Below are 16446 nucleotides of genomic sequence, written 5' to 3' on the forward strand. Positions count from 1 at the left end.
AGGGCCCCAGATGGTAGGGTTAGGCTTTGCCACAGGGAGTTGCCAGGGTCCACTCTGGAGCGTGAACTAGAATGTGACAACAGGAGCAAACGGACAACAGGTACCAGAAGGTACCGACGGTACATAGGCAAACATAACAAACAGGCAACTAAAAATACAAGCAGGAGTTCACGCAAGGGAACAGGAGTGGCAATGAGCAGAGAAGGACTAGCTCCACCAGTGGTATACTGCATGGCCTTGCCCATAGCACTCTGCAGCAAGGCACGCTGCAGCAAGGGCTTGCTGAACAGAGACATATAACATAAACAGGCAAATACAAGCAGGCAACTAAAAACACAAGCAGGAGTTTACGCAAGGGAACAGGAGTGGCAATGAGCAGAGAAGGACTAGCTCCACCAGTGGTATACTGCGTGGCCTTGCCCATAGCACTCTGCAGCTAGGCGCGCTGCAGCAATGGCTTGCTGAACAGAGACATATGAATACACACAAGGTAACTAAAACATAACTGGCAGAACAGATAACAGAAAGACAGGAAAGAGGACGGGAATGAACAAGTAGGAAACCCACAGAGCACAGACAGACACGGATCCCATGGGTCAGCAGCATGGGAGAGTGAGTACAAACAAGGCGCAGGACAAGACAACACACACCAGGAGAGCTGACACAGAACTGAGGAAGCCTCAGCCTTATATACAGGTTCCATGGGTGCAGCAGAGAGGCCACACCCATGGAGCAGACAGAGAGGATTAACTCCTAATAGGCACACAGGGGAGTTAACCCATAAAGAACCACAAATAACACACAGGAACGGAGCTGCAGCGAGAGCATAGACAGAAGGTCACAGCCAGAAGTAACCACTGTGACAGGAGGGTTATGGTCCTGAGGATATGGATGTGGGTCCCAGTGGCGGACATTAAGGCCACTCGTCTTATCAGGGCTTTCCATAGGTCCCATCCTGAGAAGGTGGGCTCTGAGTGTCCGGAGTCCACTCGTAGAGGGAGGGGTACTGTCACCGCCAGATCTCTGAGAAGTTCTGACAGACGTTCTTCAGTACCTCTTGCATGATGTTCTTTTGTTTTCGTTTCGTTTTGTCATCTCTCCTCCCTCTCCCGGCTGTCATCTATTAGCAGTGATCGCCTCCCTTTATATCCCCTCCCATACTGCTTCACTTTGCGGTTTATACCACTTCCTGGATTGTGCTCACTGCTAGATGCTGCAACTGCTGGTTCCTCAGATTGTCACGGAACCATGAACCAGACGTACAACAAGGGATAAGTGAAAATAAGAAGGCTTTATTGAAAATAAAGCTGTAAAGCAAAAGTCCAAACGGATGGCGAAACCGAAGCAGAGTCTTTGCGAAGCCAGAGGTCAGGAACCAGAAGGGTAGTCAGACGAAGCCAGGATCAGGAACCAGCAGGGTAGTCAGACGAAGCCAGGATCAGGAACCAGCAGGGTAGTCGGACGAAACCAGGATCAGGAACCAGCAGGGTAGTCGGACGAAACCAGGATCAGGAACCAGAAGCAGCAGCAGTCGAGAAGCATGTGAACACAGGAGGACCAAGCAAGGAACTGAAGCCACAGACCTCCTATATATATGAGCTAGGCATCCAGCTCCTCCCAGTGGGAAGGAGGAGCCGCAGGGTGGGAGGCTACAAGAAACCCAGAAACCAAGATGGCCGCCAGCACATGTCAAACGAAGGAGAACAGCAAGAAGGTAAGACCATGACAGTACCTCCCCCTCAAGGGCCCCTCCTCCGCGGAGTAAAGAACGGTTTCTGAGGGAAGCGTGCGTGGAAGGCTCGGAGCAAGGCAGGAGCATGGACATCTGCGGAGGGAACCCAGGAACGCTCCTCTGGACCATAACCACGCCAATGGACCAAAAACTGCACCCGACCGCGGACCAGGCGTGAGTCCAGGATATTGCTCACCTCATACTCCTCACGATTACCCACTTGGACCGGACGAGGCCGAGGAACCGAGGAAGTGAAACGATTACACACCAGTGGCTTCAACAGGGAGACATGAAACACGTTGGAGATCCGCATGCCAGGAGGAAGCGCAAGGGCATAGGCTACCGGGTTTACCCTGCGAAGCACTCGGAAGGGACCAACAAAGCGAGGCGCCAGCTTGGGAGTGGGCACTCGAAGGTTGAGGTTGCGGGTGGACAACCATACACGGTCTCCGACCTGGTAGGAAGGAGCAGGCGCTCGTCTGAGATCAGCCTGGAGTCTCTGGCGCTGCGCAGAGACCTCAAGGGACTTCTGGATCAGTACCCAAGAAGCACGTAGGACGGAAAGGTGATCCTCCACAGCCGGAATATCCTGGGGAGAGAATACCTCCGGTAACACGGCAGGTTGGAACCCATAATTGGCCATGAAGGGAGACGTCCCAGAGGAAGAGTTCACCGCCGTGTTCCTGGCAAACTCAGCCCAAGGCAGGAGGTCAACCCAATTGTCTTGGTGATCGGAGACATAGCAACGAAGGAATTGCTCCAAGGCCTGATTGGATCGTTCTGCGGCCCCATTGGACTGAGGGTGGTAGGCCGAGGAGAAGGAGAGATGAATCCCCAACTGGGAGCAAAAGGCGCGCCAGAACCTGGACACAAACTGACTCCCCCGATCCGACACAATCTCCTTGGGCAAACCGTGCAACCGGAAGACCTCCCTGGCAAAGATCGTGGCCAACTCTTGTGCAGAGGGTAACTTATTGAGAGGAACACAGTGGCACATTTTGGAAAACCGATCCACAATCATGAGAATGACCGTATGGCCTCGGGATGCAGGGAGGTCCACAATGAAATCCATCCCCAGGTGTGACCATGGGCGCTCCCCGGTGGCTATGGGTTGCAGAAGGCCCAACGGAAGGTGCCGAGGGGACTTACTCTGGGCACAAACGGAGCATGCCGCTACATATGCGGCGATGTCGGAACGTAGGGAAGGCCACCAGAACAGACGTGAAACAGCCCAGGACAGCTGATTCTTTCCAGGATGCCCCGCGGTCTTGGAGTTATGGTAGGTTCGCAACAACCGAGTGCGCAACTCCTCAGGCACAAAACATCTGCCGTTGGGTCTCCCAGAGGGAGCACCAGATTGAGCCGCCAAAATCTGCTCACCCAGGGGAGAGGTCAGGCTGGTGCGAATGGCGGCCAAGATCTGATTCGGAGGTATGACCGAAGTCGGAATCGACTCCTCCCTGGACAGCTCGGAGTACTGCCGTGATAAGGCATCCGCCCTGATGTTCTTGGAACCGGGTAGGTAGGAGACCACGTAATTAAAACGTGACAAGAACAGAGCCCATCTGGCCTGACGTGGTGTCAATCTCTTGGCCTCAGAAAGGTAGGTCAGATTCTTGTGGTCCGTCAGGATGAGGACCGGAACCACCGAACCCTCGAGCAAGTGCCTCCATTCTTTAAGGGCCTGCACGATGGCCAATAACTCCCTGTCACCAATCTGATAGTTGCACTCCGCGGAAGACAGTTTCCGGGAGTAAAACCCACAAGGAAGCAGAGGACCCTCTGGTGTTCTACGCTGAGACAGAAGGGCGCCTACTCCCGTCTCAGACGCGTCCACCTCGAGGACAAAGGGCAACCCAGGGTTGGGATGCGACAGAATCGGAGCCGACACAAAGGCGGACTTTAGAGCCTCAAAAGCTCGGATGGCCTCGAGCGGCCAGACCTGGGAATTACTGCCCTTCCTGGTCAGATCCGTGAGAGGCTTGGCTAGCATGGAAAAGTCCCTGATGAACTTCCGATAATAATTGGCGAAGCCCAAAAAGCGCTGCAGGGAACGAAGACCACTGGGCTGGGGCCACTGTAAGACAGCCGAAACCTTCTCAGGATCCATGGAGAACCCCTCAGCGGAAATGATGTAACCTAAGAAGGTTACCTGGGATCGGTGAAATTCGCATTTCTCAAGCTTACCGAACAGCTTGTTCTCTCGTAACCGTTGCAACACTCGTCTGACATCCAGAATGTGGGCCTCCATGGATTCAGAATATACCAAGATGTCATCCAAATAGACCACCACACACTGCTGCAACAGGTCACGGAAAACATCGTTGATGAATTCCTGAAAGACTGCGGGCGCATTGCACAACCCAAAGGGCATAACCAAGGATTCATAATGACCGGTCCTGGTGTTAAACGCGGTCTTCCACTCATCGCCCGCCTTGATCCTTACCAGGTTATATCCTGCCCTCAGGTCGAGTTTGGTAAAGACCGTGGCCCCTTTAAGGCGATCGAACAGCTCGGAAATCAAGGGTATCGGGTAAGCGTTCTTGATCGTGATGCGATTGAGACCCCTGTAATCGATGCAAGGCCTCAACTCACCGACCTTCTTTTTCACAAAGAAAAATCCAGCCCCTGCCGGGGACGAGGATTTGCGAATGTGTCCGCGTGAAAGCGCCTCCCTCACGTACTCCTCCATGGCCTCATTCTCCGCTACCGACAGTGGATAGACTTTGCCACGAGGAGGAACGGCACCAGATTGTAACTCTATGGCACAATCGTATGGGCGGTGCGGAGGTAGGGCAACCGCGCGCACCTTATCGAATACATCCCGGTACTCCTCGTATTCAGGAGGCAACAGAGAGTCCGAGGAAGTACACAGCAACTTGACAGACCCATGGATGCAACTAGCCCCACACTGCGGTGACCACGAGAGGATCTCGGCCGATCTCCAATCGAAAGTCGGATTATGCTTCCAGAGCCAGGGGTACCCCAAGACCACCGAGTAGTGTGGAGACGAAATAACCTGGAGGCAGACCGACTCTCTGTGAACGGCACCAATGGCTAACCCCACTGGAAGGGTCTCATGAGTCACGTGTGGCGGCAGAAGGGGTCTGCCGTCTATCGCCTCAAGAGCCAGTGGGGAACCTCGAGCCTGCAGAGGAATGGAATTGGCGGCAGCGAACACATTATCAATGAACAAACCACCAGCACCAGAGTCCACCAACGCCTGGGTCGTCACCGAGCCCCCGACCCAGGAGAGGACAACAGTGATCAGTGGTTTGTCAACACGGGAAACCGGGGACGAGGAGACTCCACCCAAGATCTGCCCCCGACAGGATCTCAGGTGCGAGCGTTTCCCGGACGGTTCGGACATGCCAACCGAAAATGCCCACCGAGACCACAGTACATGCATCGGCCCTCGCGTCTCCGGAGTACCCTCTCCCCCTCGGACAGGCGAGCAAACCCCAGCTGCATGGGTTCACCCCCAGACAAGTCATCCCCAGGAGGCGTGGGAGGAGAGGGAGGCACGGGTGGGACAGCAAACGTAGGCGCCAATCTGTTAGAAAACCTCCGCAGGCTCTCCTTAAAGGAAGGTCTCTCCCTGAGTCTGGTGTCAATCAAAATCAGGAAAGAAATAAGAGACTCGAGCTCCACTGGTAGGTCCTTAGCTGCAACCTCATCCTTCAAGGCATCCGAGAGACCATGAGAGAAAGCAGCGACCAGAGCCTCATTATTCCAGCCCACCTCTGCTGCCAGGGTACGAAACTCAATGGCGTATTCAGCTACGGATCGTGAACCCTGTCTGATGGACATAAGGAGCTTCGCAGCAGAGGCAGCACGAGCCGGCACATCGAATACCTTCCGAAGAGAAGCAACAAAACCGGAAAACTCGGCAACCACCGGATTGTTGTTCTCCCATAAAGGGCTGGCCCAGGCCAAGGCCTTGTCCGAGAGCAGCGAGATCAAGAAGCCCACCTTTGATCTCTCAGTGGGAAAGGCATGTGGCAGCAACTCGAAATAAATGCCCACCTGGTTAAGGAAACCTCGGCACTGAGTTGGCTCTCCCCCAAAGCGCTGTGGAAGAGGGGCAGAACCGGTCATACCCCGAAACACCGCAGGTGCAACAACAGGTGTCGGGGTAGACTCTGGCGCAACAACCGGAGCGGCAGTAGGAGCGGGCCCAGGAGCGACAACCGACCCATCGGCAACGGGAGCGAAATGAGCCGTGCGTTCAAGCAGGGTTTGCAACGCCGCAGCGAACTGACCCAACAGGTGATCCTGCTGATCAAGTCTGGCAACCAGCGTGGGTAGCGAGGATGGCCCTGTACCGTCAGAATTCATGGCTTGGTCCTAATGTCACGGAACCATGAACCAGACGTACAACAAGGGATAAGTGAAAATAAGAAGGCTTTATTGAAAATAAAGCTGTAAAGCAAAAGTCCAAACGGATGGCGAAACCGAAGCAGAGTCTTTGCGAAGCCAGAGGTCAGGAACCAGAAGGGTAGTCAGACGAAGCCAGGATCAGGAACCAGCAGGGTAGTCAGACGAAGCCAGGATCAGGAACCAGCAGGGTAGTCGGACGAAACCAGGATCAGGAACCAGCAGGGTAGTCGGACGAAACCAGGATCAGGAACCAGAAGCAGCAGCAGTCTAGAAGCATGTGAACACAGGAGGACCAAGCAAGGAACTGAAGCCACAGACCTCCTATATATATGAGCTAGGCATCCAGCTCCTCCCAGTGGGAAGGAGGAGCCGCAGGGTGGGAGGCTACAAGAAACCCAGAAACCAAGATGGCCGCCAGCACATGTCAAACGAAGGAGAACAGCAAGAAGGTAAGACCATGACACAGATAAGTCTATTCCTTTATTTGTGTTTTCCTGTTGGCTTGATTCTAGGTGACCCTGACTCCCTCCGTATTGAGTGCAGGGAGCTGGTGGTTGTGTCCCCTCACTATTATAGGGTTTTCAGGTGTTACTCAGTCTAGGTACGGGGGCATGCAACTTTCTATCATTAAGATCTTTGCATGGGCTGAGCAGTCAGGGAAAGCTCTAGGGCTTTTTGTAGGGCTCACCCATATGTTCCTTAGTTTGGGATCAAGTCAGTTGGATCTTTATTTGTGACTTCTAGTTTTCTGCAACATCATCCCTGACAGTTCCATGGTATATCTAATGCCTTGGAAATTCTTTTGTCCTCTTTTCCTGACTGATACCTTTTAACAATGAGATCCCTCTGATGCTTTGGAAGCTCTCTGTGGACCATGACTTTTGCTGTGGGATGCGACTAAGAAAATGTCAGGAAAGACCAACTAGAGCAGATGAACTTTATTTGGGGTTAATCAGAGGCACTTTAAATGATGGCAGGTGTATGCGGACTCCTATTTAACAGGATTTTGAATGTGATTGGGGATGTAGCTGTGTTCAGAAATAAGCAGTTATAGGAGGGTGTGCACACTTATGCAACCACATTATTATTTTTTTTGTTTGTTTTCTTACCTCCACCTAAAAGATTTCAGTTTGTTTTTCAATTGAGTGGTACAGTTTATAGGTCACATTAAAGGTGGAAAAAGTTCAGAAATGATTTATCTTTGTCTCATTTTTTACAGCACAGAAACCTGACATTTAACAGGGGTGTGTAGACTTTTTATATCCACTGTATGTGGTATTGCCATAATTGTACTGACCTGGAAAATGAAAGTAACAGGTCAGTTTTACCTTATAGGGAACACCGTAAAAACAAAACCTGAAACTATTGTGTAATTGCGTTATTTTAACAATTTCACCCCACATCGAATTTTTTTCCATCTCCCCACTACATCGTTTGCAATATTAAATGGTGTAATTAGAAAATGCAACTTGTCCCGCAGAAAACAAGCGCTCAAACGGCTATGTAAATGGAAAAAAATTAAAAAGTCCTGAAAGGCAGGAGTAAAAAATGAAAATGCGAAAAACCCTCTGGGGCTGAAAGGATTAACTGTAAGGTTTAAAATATAATGAAGGCAAAAACTCCAGAAAAGAGGTAGTAGAATTGTTGAGTTTTTATTAAGAAATGTGGCTGTACAGATCAAGTGTGACGTTTCAGCCACATACAGCCTTTTTCAAACTACAGCAAAAAAACAAAACATAAGGCAGACATAAATCGAAAGGAGTATACCAGGGCAGTGGTGGTATGTATTCAATGTTAGTGACAAAGTGCGATAATGCGATAATACAAATATTGCACAGCTTTGTTGCAGAAACTTGTAAGTCCCAAGAATCAAGTCAGCTGGGGTACAAGAGTGGGATATATATACGTGATAAGGAAAATGACAGAAAATATCTTACATGAAACATATATCAATATATTGTGCTTTTTTTTTTTTTACATATATACACTATGTACACTGCTGTAAGTTTATGGAGCTTCTGGGTATGCTCCTATTCATATACTGGCATCAAGTGCAGGTATCTTAATATAAAAGTAGTTTAATCCGTCCCCCTGAATGTATAGTTTGTTCCATAGTTGTACCTAGTGGTAGAATCGGTAGAGTAGTAGACCCTTGTTAAATGGCAGACAAATGTAATAAAAGACCGAAGTTATGAGACTACAATGTGGAATTAAGTTACCTGAACCCTGACATACCCATATTTTCACCCAGGCAGCCCTGCTGATGTTAGCATCGGAGCATCTCATGCTCCGATGCGCTCCCTTGCCCTGCGCTAGATCGCGCAGGGCATGGGCTCTTTTGTTTACAATAACACACTGCAGGGCAGAAGCTTCCGCCCAGCAGTGTGTTTGGTGATGTCACCGGCTCTGATGGCTCTAGCTGTTTTACTGGCTAGGGTAGCGCTAAAGCCCGCCCATCAGTGCCGGTGACGTCACCGTGCTTCCTGGGAGCCTCATGGAAAGCCCAGTTTCTCACCAGAAAATGCCATTGCACTGCGCAATTTAGCGCAGGGCAAAGGAGAGCATCGAAGCATGAACTGCTCTGATGCTCAAGTCAGGGTGGCTGCCTGGGTGAAAATGGAGGTATGTCCAGGTTCAGCTCTGAACCCATACAACCCCTTTAAGCTTTTATATCCAAATATACAACCTGAAATGAAAACAATGTCTATGACCCAGTGATATATTGTTTCGTTATATTGTGGCCATATGACTTCTCTCTTGTGTGACTTCACTAATGACCCCTAATTATGGCTTTGGAATCAAAAACATTTTTCTCATTCTGAATGCAGCTTCTCTCATGTGTGATTCCTCTTATGTTGTAGAAGACTTGATTTATCGGAAAAATGTTTCCCACATTCTGAACACGAATATGGCTTCTCTCCTGTGTGAATTCTCTCATGTCTAACAAGATTTGATTTTTGCACAAAACATTTCCCACATTGTGAACATGAATACGGCTTCTCTCCTGTGTGACTTCTCTCATGTCTAACAAGATTTGTTTTCTTTGTAAAACGATTCCCACATTCTAAACATGAATACAGCTTCTCTCCTGTGTGACATCTCTCATGTGTAACAAGATTTGATTTTTGCACAAAACATTTCCCACATTGTGAACATGAATACGGCTTCTCTCCTGTGTGAGTTCTCTCATGTCTAACAAGATCCGATTTTTGCGCAAAATATTTCCCACATTCTGAACATGAATATGGTTTCTCTCCTGTGTGACATCTCTTATGTGTAACAAAACATGATTTCAGTGTAAAACATTTCCCACATTCTGAACATGAATATGGATTTTCCCCAGTGTGACTTCTCTCATGTATAACAAGACGTGATTTCAGTGTAAAACATTTCCCACATTCTGAACATTTATACGGCTTTTCGCCTGTGTGAAATCTCTCATGTGCAATAAGATGTGATTTTTGTACAAAACATTTCCCACACTCTGAACATGAATATGGTTTCTCTCCTGTGTGACATCTCTTATGTGTAACAAGACATGATTTCAGAGTAAAACATTTCCCACATTCTGAACATGAATATGGCTTTTCCCCAGTGTGACTTCTCTCATGTGTAACAAGAGTGAATTTATGTGTAAAACATTTCCCACATTCTGAACATTTATACGGCTTTTCGCCTGTGTGACATCTCTCATGTGCAATAAGATGTGATTTTTGTACAAAACATTTCCCACATTCTAAACATGAATATGGTTTCTCTCCTGTGTGACTTCTCTGATGTTTAACAAGAATTGATTTATATGTGAAACATTTCCCACATTCTGAACATGAATACATTTTCTCTCCTTTGTGATGTCTTCGGTGTGTAGAAAGTCCTGAGCTGTTTGTGGATTCTTTACCACAATGAAACCTTTTAATACTTTTCTGACTTGTACTTGCGGTAACAATCTGTGATTGGTCAGGAGAAAGTTCCTCATAATTAGGAGGATTATATGACAGATCTGTACTGTGAAGTCCTGGATGTACATTAAGGGTAATGAGGTTTTCTCCTGAAGAGCGCTGCATTATATCTTCATCTAGTGGTAACATGACATTTTCACATTTCTTACTGGGATTTTCTGTTAAGATAAAAATGAACATTTGTTTTCAAGGTTCTTTTTTTGCAAACTACAGAGTAGAAAAACTTATTACATTCCAATTAGGCTGGAAGTTGATCCAGCAGGAAGGAGAAGTGTTCATTCATTTGGAATCCATTCCTGAATTCATTTGGAATCCATTCCTGAATTTGGCCAAAAAAAACTGAACTTGTGATCCCAGCCTTACAAAGCTTCTATAACGTCCTGACAAAGTCCAGGATTCTGGTTTACACCAGGTCATGACTTTTATTACATACAGTAAATAATGACTTAACAAAACAAAAAAATTTGAAAAGCCTGACCATGTCTGGAAACGAGCCCTGCTCTCTGCCAACACAATTTGCCTTTCAACAGCAACTAGACATCATGGTTTGGGGCTGGTGGAGGCAACATCATGAGTTGGGGCTGGTGGATGGAACATCATGGTTTGGAGCGGCTTTGCTGCCTCATGGTCTGGACACCCTGCAACCATTGGGTAAACAACTGGGCAGATTTACTAATCCTGTTTAAAATGTACAGAGTAAATCTAGAGATGCTCCACATTTATCACAGGAGCTTGGGCTGGAGGACAGATCTGCTGCACAGCTACACAAGTCTGTCTACCTCTATACCACTTAGTGGTTGGCTTTTCTGTCACAATGGAGCATCGTAAGCCCCGCCCCTGCAGAACCTGCCTGTTGTTTCTATATGTAGAACTTTAAAGGGATTCTGTCAGCCCGATTTTCCATACAGAGATATTGGTATCATCATATCAGTCTCCATTATGTCATTGAACATATACTAGTTTTACCCCCACCTATAGTTTCATTTGTGCCGTTTGTGCCCAGCCACACCCCTGATCACTGAGCCCAGCGCCCCAGCTGTTAATTTATTCACTCCTCTTGGTTTTTTTTCTTAGTGCACCGTGCGGGGCCCAGACGTGTATGACATCGGTGCACGCGCTGAATTACTAAGCGGATTGAATAAATTAACAGAGGGGCGGCGCTGGGCACAAATGGCCAGAGAGACATCCTCTTGTGCACGTTAGGAAGGTGATTACCATATACATAATACCTATTTTTATCACAAATGAAACTATAGGTGGGGGTAAAACTAGTATATGTTTAATGACATAATGGAGATATGATGATACCAATATCTATGTATGGAAAATCAGGCTGACAGAATTCCTTTAACATCCCCCCTTTTTGGACAGATTATAAGAGCAGCACAGATCAGTCACTGGTTATCTACCAGCAAGTTCACACAGAGCAGATCAGCTGCAGACATTTCTGTGACTGTCCCGCTGCCCTGAATGTGGCTTGTAATAATCCATGCACCTGCTGCAGAAACAACCCAATATATGGAAATGTCTACAATAAATGTGCCCTGTGTGAACACGCTCTAATGCAGCTGGAACATTCTGGGACATGCAATTACTGCTAGAAGTCACACGTTCAGTCTGAAGGGGATGAGCAGATAATCGCTGAAGTGATGGACAACAGGATGACATTCAGCAATTTAAAGCCGATGCCAGACAAGAATTTTACTACAAATTTTTTCACATTTTATTGAGACACCAACGACTTACATAACACACGTCTGTTCTACATCGATGACAAACAGTCGTGTAGTGATACCCCTTTGTAGCAGAAGGGTTTCACCGCCAGAGACGTACTTTTCCCAATGGTGAGAGGTGCTGCAGGAACTCCAAGGTCATCCGTGAGGGAAGCAGGAACAGCTCTTACAAGAGCTAGTGAACCGTGATATAGCGTTTACCCCAATAAGAGACAGAACTCAGTATTGAGAGTGAAGATGAACTGACTTTATTGGTGCCACACTTGGCCTTATATGCAAGAATTAGGTCAGATACAATTACCAAACACAATTAACAAAACACAATAGGCTCTGCCTGTGATACAATCACCAAACATAATGGGCTAACGTAATCACTCACAGGCAGAAAAATACATTACAGGGGCCATATAGAAAAGGGGACAGTGGGCATCCAATGAATAACCAGGTGGGCAAATGAATAGTGGTGAAATCCAAAAGGCAGAGAGTCTGTCACAAGTCGTACAGGGGCGGACATTGCCCATAAACTCCATGTATGATCTACAATATATATACAATGCAGAACACGGATTGTACAAGACGTCTCTGTAGTATAGTCTACTATACCGGCCCGATGGAGGCCAGAAGGACACGCTCTCATCATGTGACTGGAGCCCTATGGATATGACTGACATATAAAGAACACGTAGCCTCTAATGTAATGTGAGAAGAAACTGTGGAGCTCCTCCATTACATGTCACTGCACACACGTGTATACACTGCACATGACGGGTCTTACCTTGTGATATAAGAGGCTGGTGCTCCTCCATTACATGTCACTGCACACACGTGTATACACCGCACATGACGGGTCTTACCCTGTGATATAAGAGGCTGGTGCTCCTCCATTACATGTCACTGCACACACGTGTACACACTGCACATGACGGCTCTTACCTTGTGATATAAGAGGCTGGTGTTCCTCCATTACATGTCACTGCACACACGTGTACACACTGCACATGACGGCTCTTACCTTGTGATATAAGAGGCTGGTGCTCCTCCATTACATGTCACTGCACATGACGGCTCTTACCCTGTGATATAAGAGGCTGGAGCTCCTCCATTACATGTCACTGCACACACGTGTATACACTGCACATGACGGCTCTTACCTTGTGATATAAGAGGCTGGTGTTCCTCCATTACATGTCACTGCACACACGTGTATACACTGCACATGACGGCTCTTACCTTGTGATATAAGAGGCTGGTGCTCCTCCATTACATGTCACTGCACACACGTGTACACACTGCACATGACGGCTCTTACCCTGTGATATAAGAGGCTGGAGCTCCTCCATTACATGTCACTGCACACACGTGTATACACTGCACATGACGGCTCTTACCTTGTGATATAAGAGGCTGGTGCTCCTCCATTACATGTCACTGCACACACGTGTATACACTGCACATGACGGCTCTTACCTTGTGATATAAGAGGCTGGTGCTCCTCCATTACATGTCACTGCACACACGTGTATACACTGCACATGACGGCTCTTACCTTGTGATATAAGAGGCTGGTGCTCCTCCATTACATGTCACTGCACACACATGTATACACTGCACATGACGGCTCTTACCGTGTGATATAAGAGGCTGGTGCTCCTCCATTACATGTCACTGCACACACGTGTATACACTGCACATGACGGGTCTTACCTTGTGATATAAGAGGCTGGTGCTCCTCCATTACATGTCACTGCACACACGTGTATACACTGCACATGACGGGTCTTACCTTGTGATATAAGAGACTAGTGCTCCTCCATTACATGTCACTGCACACACGTGTATACGCTACACATGACGGCTCTTACCGTGTGATATAAGAGGCTGGTGCTCCTCCATTACATGTCACTGCACACACGTGTATACACTGCACATGACGGGTCTTACCTTGTGATATAAGAGGCTGGTGCTCCTCCATTACATGTCACTGCACACACGTGTATACGCTACACATGACGGGTCTTACCTTGTGATATAAGAGACTAGTGCTCCTCCATTACATGTCACTGCACACACGTGTATACACTGCACATGACGGTTCTTACCCTGTGATATAAGAGGCTGGTGCTCCTCCATTACATGTCACTGCACACACGTGTATACACTGCACATGACGGCTCTTACCTTGTGATATAAGAGGCTGGTGCTCCTCCATTACATGTCACTGCACACACGTGTATACACTGCACATGACGGCTCTTACCTTGTGATATAAGAGGCTGGTGCTCCTCCATTACATGTCACTGCACACACGTGTATACACTGCACAAGACGGCTCTTACCTTGTGATATAAGAGGCTGGTGCTCCTCCATTACATGTCACTGCACACACGTGTACACACTGCACATGACGGCTCTTACCTTGTGATATAAGAGGCTGGTGCTCCTCCATTACATGTCACTGCACACACGTGTATACACTGCACATGACGGATCTCACCTTGTGATATAAGAGGCTGGGGCTCCTCCATTACATGTCACTGCACACACGTGTATACACTGCACATGACGGCTCTTACCCTGTGATATAAGAGGCTGGTGCTCCTCCATTACATGTCACTGCACACACGTGTATACACTGCACATGACGGCTCTCACCTTGTGATATAAGAGGCTGGTGCTCCTCCATTACATGTCACTGCACACACGTGTATACACTGCACATGACGGCTCTTACCTTGTGATATAAGAGGCTGGTGCTCCTCCATTACATGTCACTGCACACACGTGTATACACTGCACATGACGGCTCTTACCCTGTGATATAAGAGGCTGGTGCTCCTCCATTACATGTCACTGCACACACGTGTATACACTGCACATGACGGCTCTTACCTTGTGATATAAGAGGCTGGTGCTCCTCCATTACATGTCACTGCACACACGTGTATACACTGCGCATGACGGCTCTTACCTTGTGATATAAGAGGCTGGTGCTCCTCCATCATGGCCTCCTTGTACAGATCCTTGTGTCCTTCTATATACTCCCACTCCTCCGTGGAGAAATAGACAGTGACGTCCTGACACCTTATAGGAACCTGACAACACAATGACACCGTCATCACCCAGACCCCTCCAGTGCTGTTACTGGAGAATTTCCCAGCATTCCCAGCAGTGTCACCTCTCCAGTCAGCAGCTCCATCATCTTGTGGGTGAGTTCTAGGATCTTCTGCTCATGTATCAGGGGGTGAGGGGGAGGCTCTGTGATGGGGGGAGGGGTCCTGCTCCGCCCTCCTGACTCCTGGAGATGGATGATGGGAGTCACACAGTCCCCCGATGTCTTCTTCACTATTGTGTACTCCTGTGGATGGAGAGAGACACTTAGGGAATAAACCCTTCAGGGGCCACGTGCTCTCCTCCGGCCCTCTCCTCCTGGTACAACGTGCCTACTTACCTCCTCATGGCTCCTACAACATGACTATTGGTCACTGGTCACATGACACATCACTCACCATACTGGGGGCTGATCTTCAGGTTCTCCGTCACTTGGAAGGTCTGGAGGCCGTTCTCCAGGACCCTGGACTCTTCCTATCACTTCCTATGATGGATTCTCCTTCCCGATGTCTGACTTGTTACAGAATACAATAAAGAGGAGAGAAATCTAGAAAAGTTTACCTCTCCGCTCAGCAGGGAGATGATCTCCAAGGTGAGGTCTAATATTCTTCTGCTGATCTCCTTCCTGTCCATCCTTGGTGGTCGTTCAGGAGAAGAGGAGAGAACTGGAGGAGCTGGAGGCTTCTAGTCCTGCAGGCGCCTTTATGAGAAGAGGAGAGGAAATCATCCAGGGGACAAGACCAGATGTCACCTCCAGAACCGCACTTCCTGAGCCTGGAGGGGCCCCGCTTCTCAGAGCCCCCACCACATGGATTCCAGGGGCCCAACATTGAGATCTCTGGTGGCTCCACAGGAGATAAATGTCTGATAGATGCAGGTCCCACCTCTGGGCTGTGCTCAGCTGTGTCCACAACTCCTAGAGAAGAGACTGGAGAGAGCTGAGCTCAGGCCGGGCCCCCGCTCCATTCATTCTCCTCCTGGAGGCAGGGGCCCCTCAGCAGGACAGCCAGGGGCCAGCGAATGATGCCAACCCCCACTATCCCCACTACTCCTCCCCCATCATACTAAGCTGAGGAGCGGAGAAGGATTCCTTGTGTGTAATGGAGGAGAATCTCCAGAGGTGACATGTCTGAGCTCTCCACCACACTGTCTCCTCACAGCTCATCTTACCTGCAGGCTGGAGGAATGGCTGATACCAGAGAGAACAAGAGCCCTGACTACCGACCAGGACCTGCCCAGTATCTGCTGCACTGCCAGAGCTGAAGGACCTGGGGTGACGTCACCGTCATGTGATCAGTGCAGGGGGCGGGGCTCAGCAGTTACTACCGACCAGGACCTGCCCAGTATCTGTAGAACTGCCAGAGCTGAAGGACCTGGGGTGACGTCACCGTCATGTGATCACTGCAGGGGGCGGGGCTCAGCAGTGGAGAGGAGAATAGGTGGTGAAGGACCTTGGGTGACGTCACCGAAATGTGATCAGTGGAGGGGGGCGGGGCTCAGCAGTGGAGAGGAGAATAGGTGGTTCAGGACCTTG

At 48.7% G+C, this 16446-nt stretch overlaps 2 protein-coding genes across 2 annotated transcripts in view; one reads left to right on the forward strand and one right to left on the reverse strand.

Moving 5' to 3' along the window:
- The window catches only part of LOC120991881 (zinc finger protein 84-like), a 67872-nt gene extending 57774 nt beyond the window's left edge, over positions 1-10098 (reverse strand). Inside the window, exon 1 of the mRNA XM_040420624.1 lies at positions 8979-10098. Within this exon, the coding sequence (XP_040276558.1) occupies positions 8979-9948 (970 nt within the window). The 5' untranslated portion in view covers positions 9949-10098. The remainder of the gene's footprint in view (positions 1-8978) is intronic.
- Positions 1-16446, forward strand: part of LOC120992034 (zinc finger protein 84-like) — a 124544-nt gene that overhangs the window by 82494 nt on the left and 25604 nt on the right. The window lies entirely within an intron of this gene.

This window comes from Bufo bufo, chromosome 2, assembly GCF_905171765.1.
Source record: "Bufo bufo chromosome 2, aBufBuf1.1, whole genome shotgun sequence".
NCBI classification, from domain to species: Eukaryota; Metazoa; Chordata; class Amphibia; order Anura; family Bufonidae; genus Bufo; species Bufo bufo.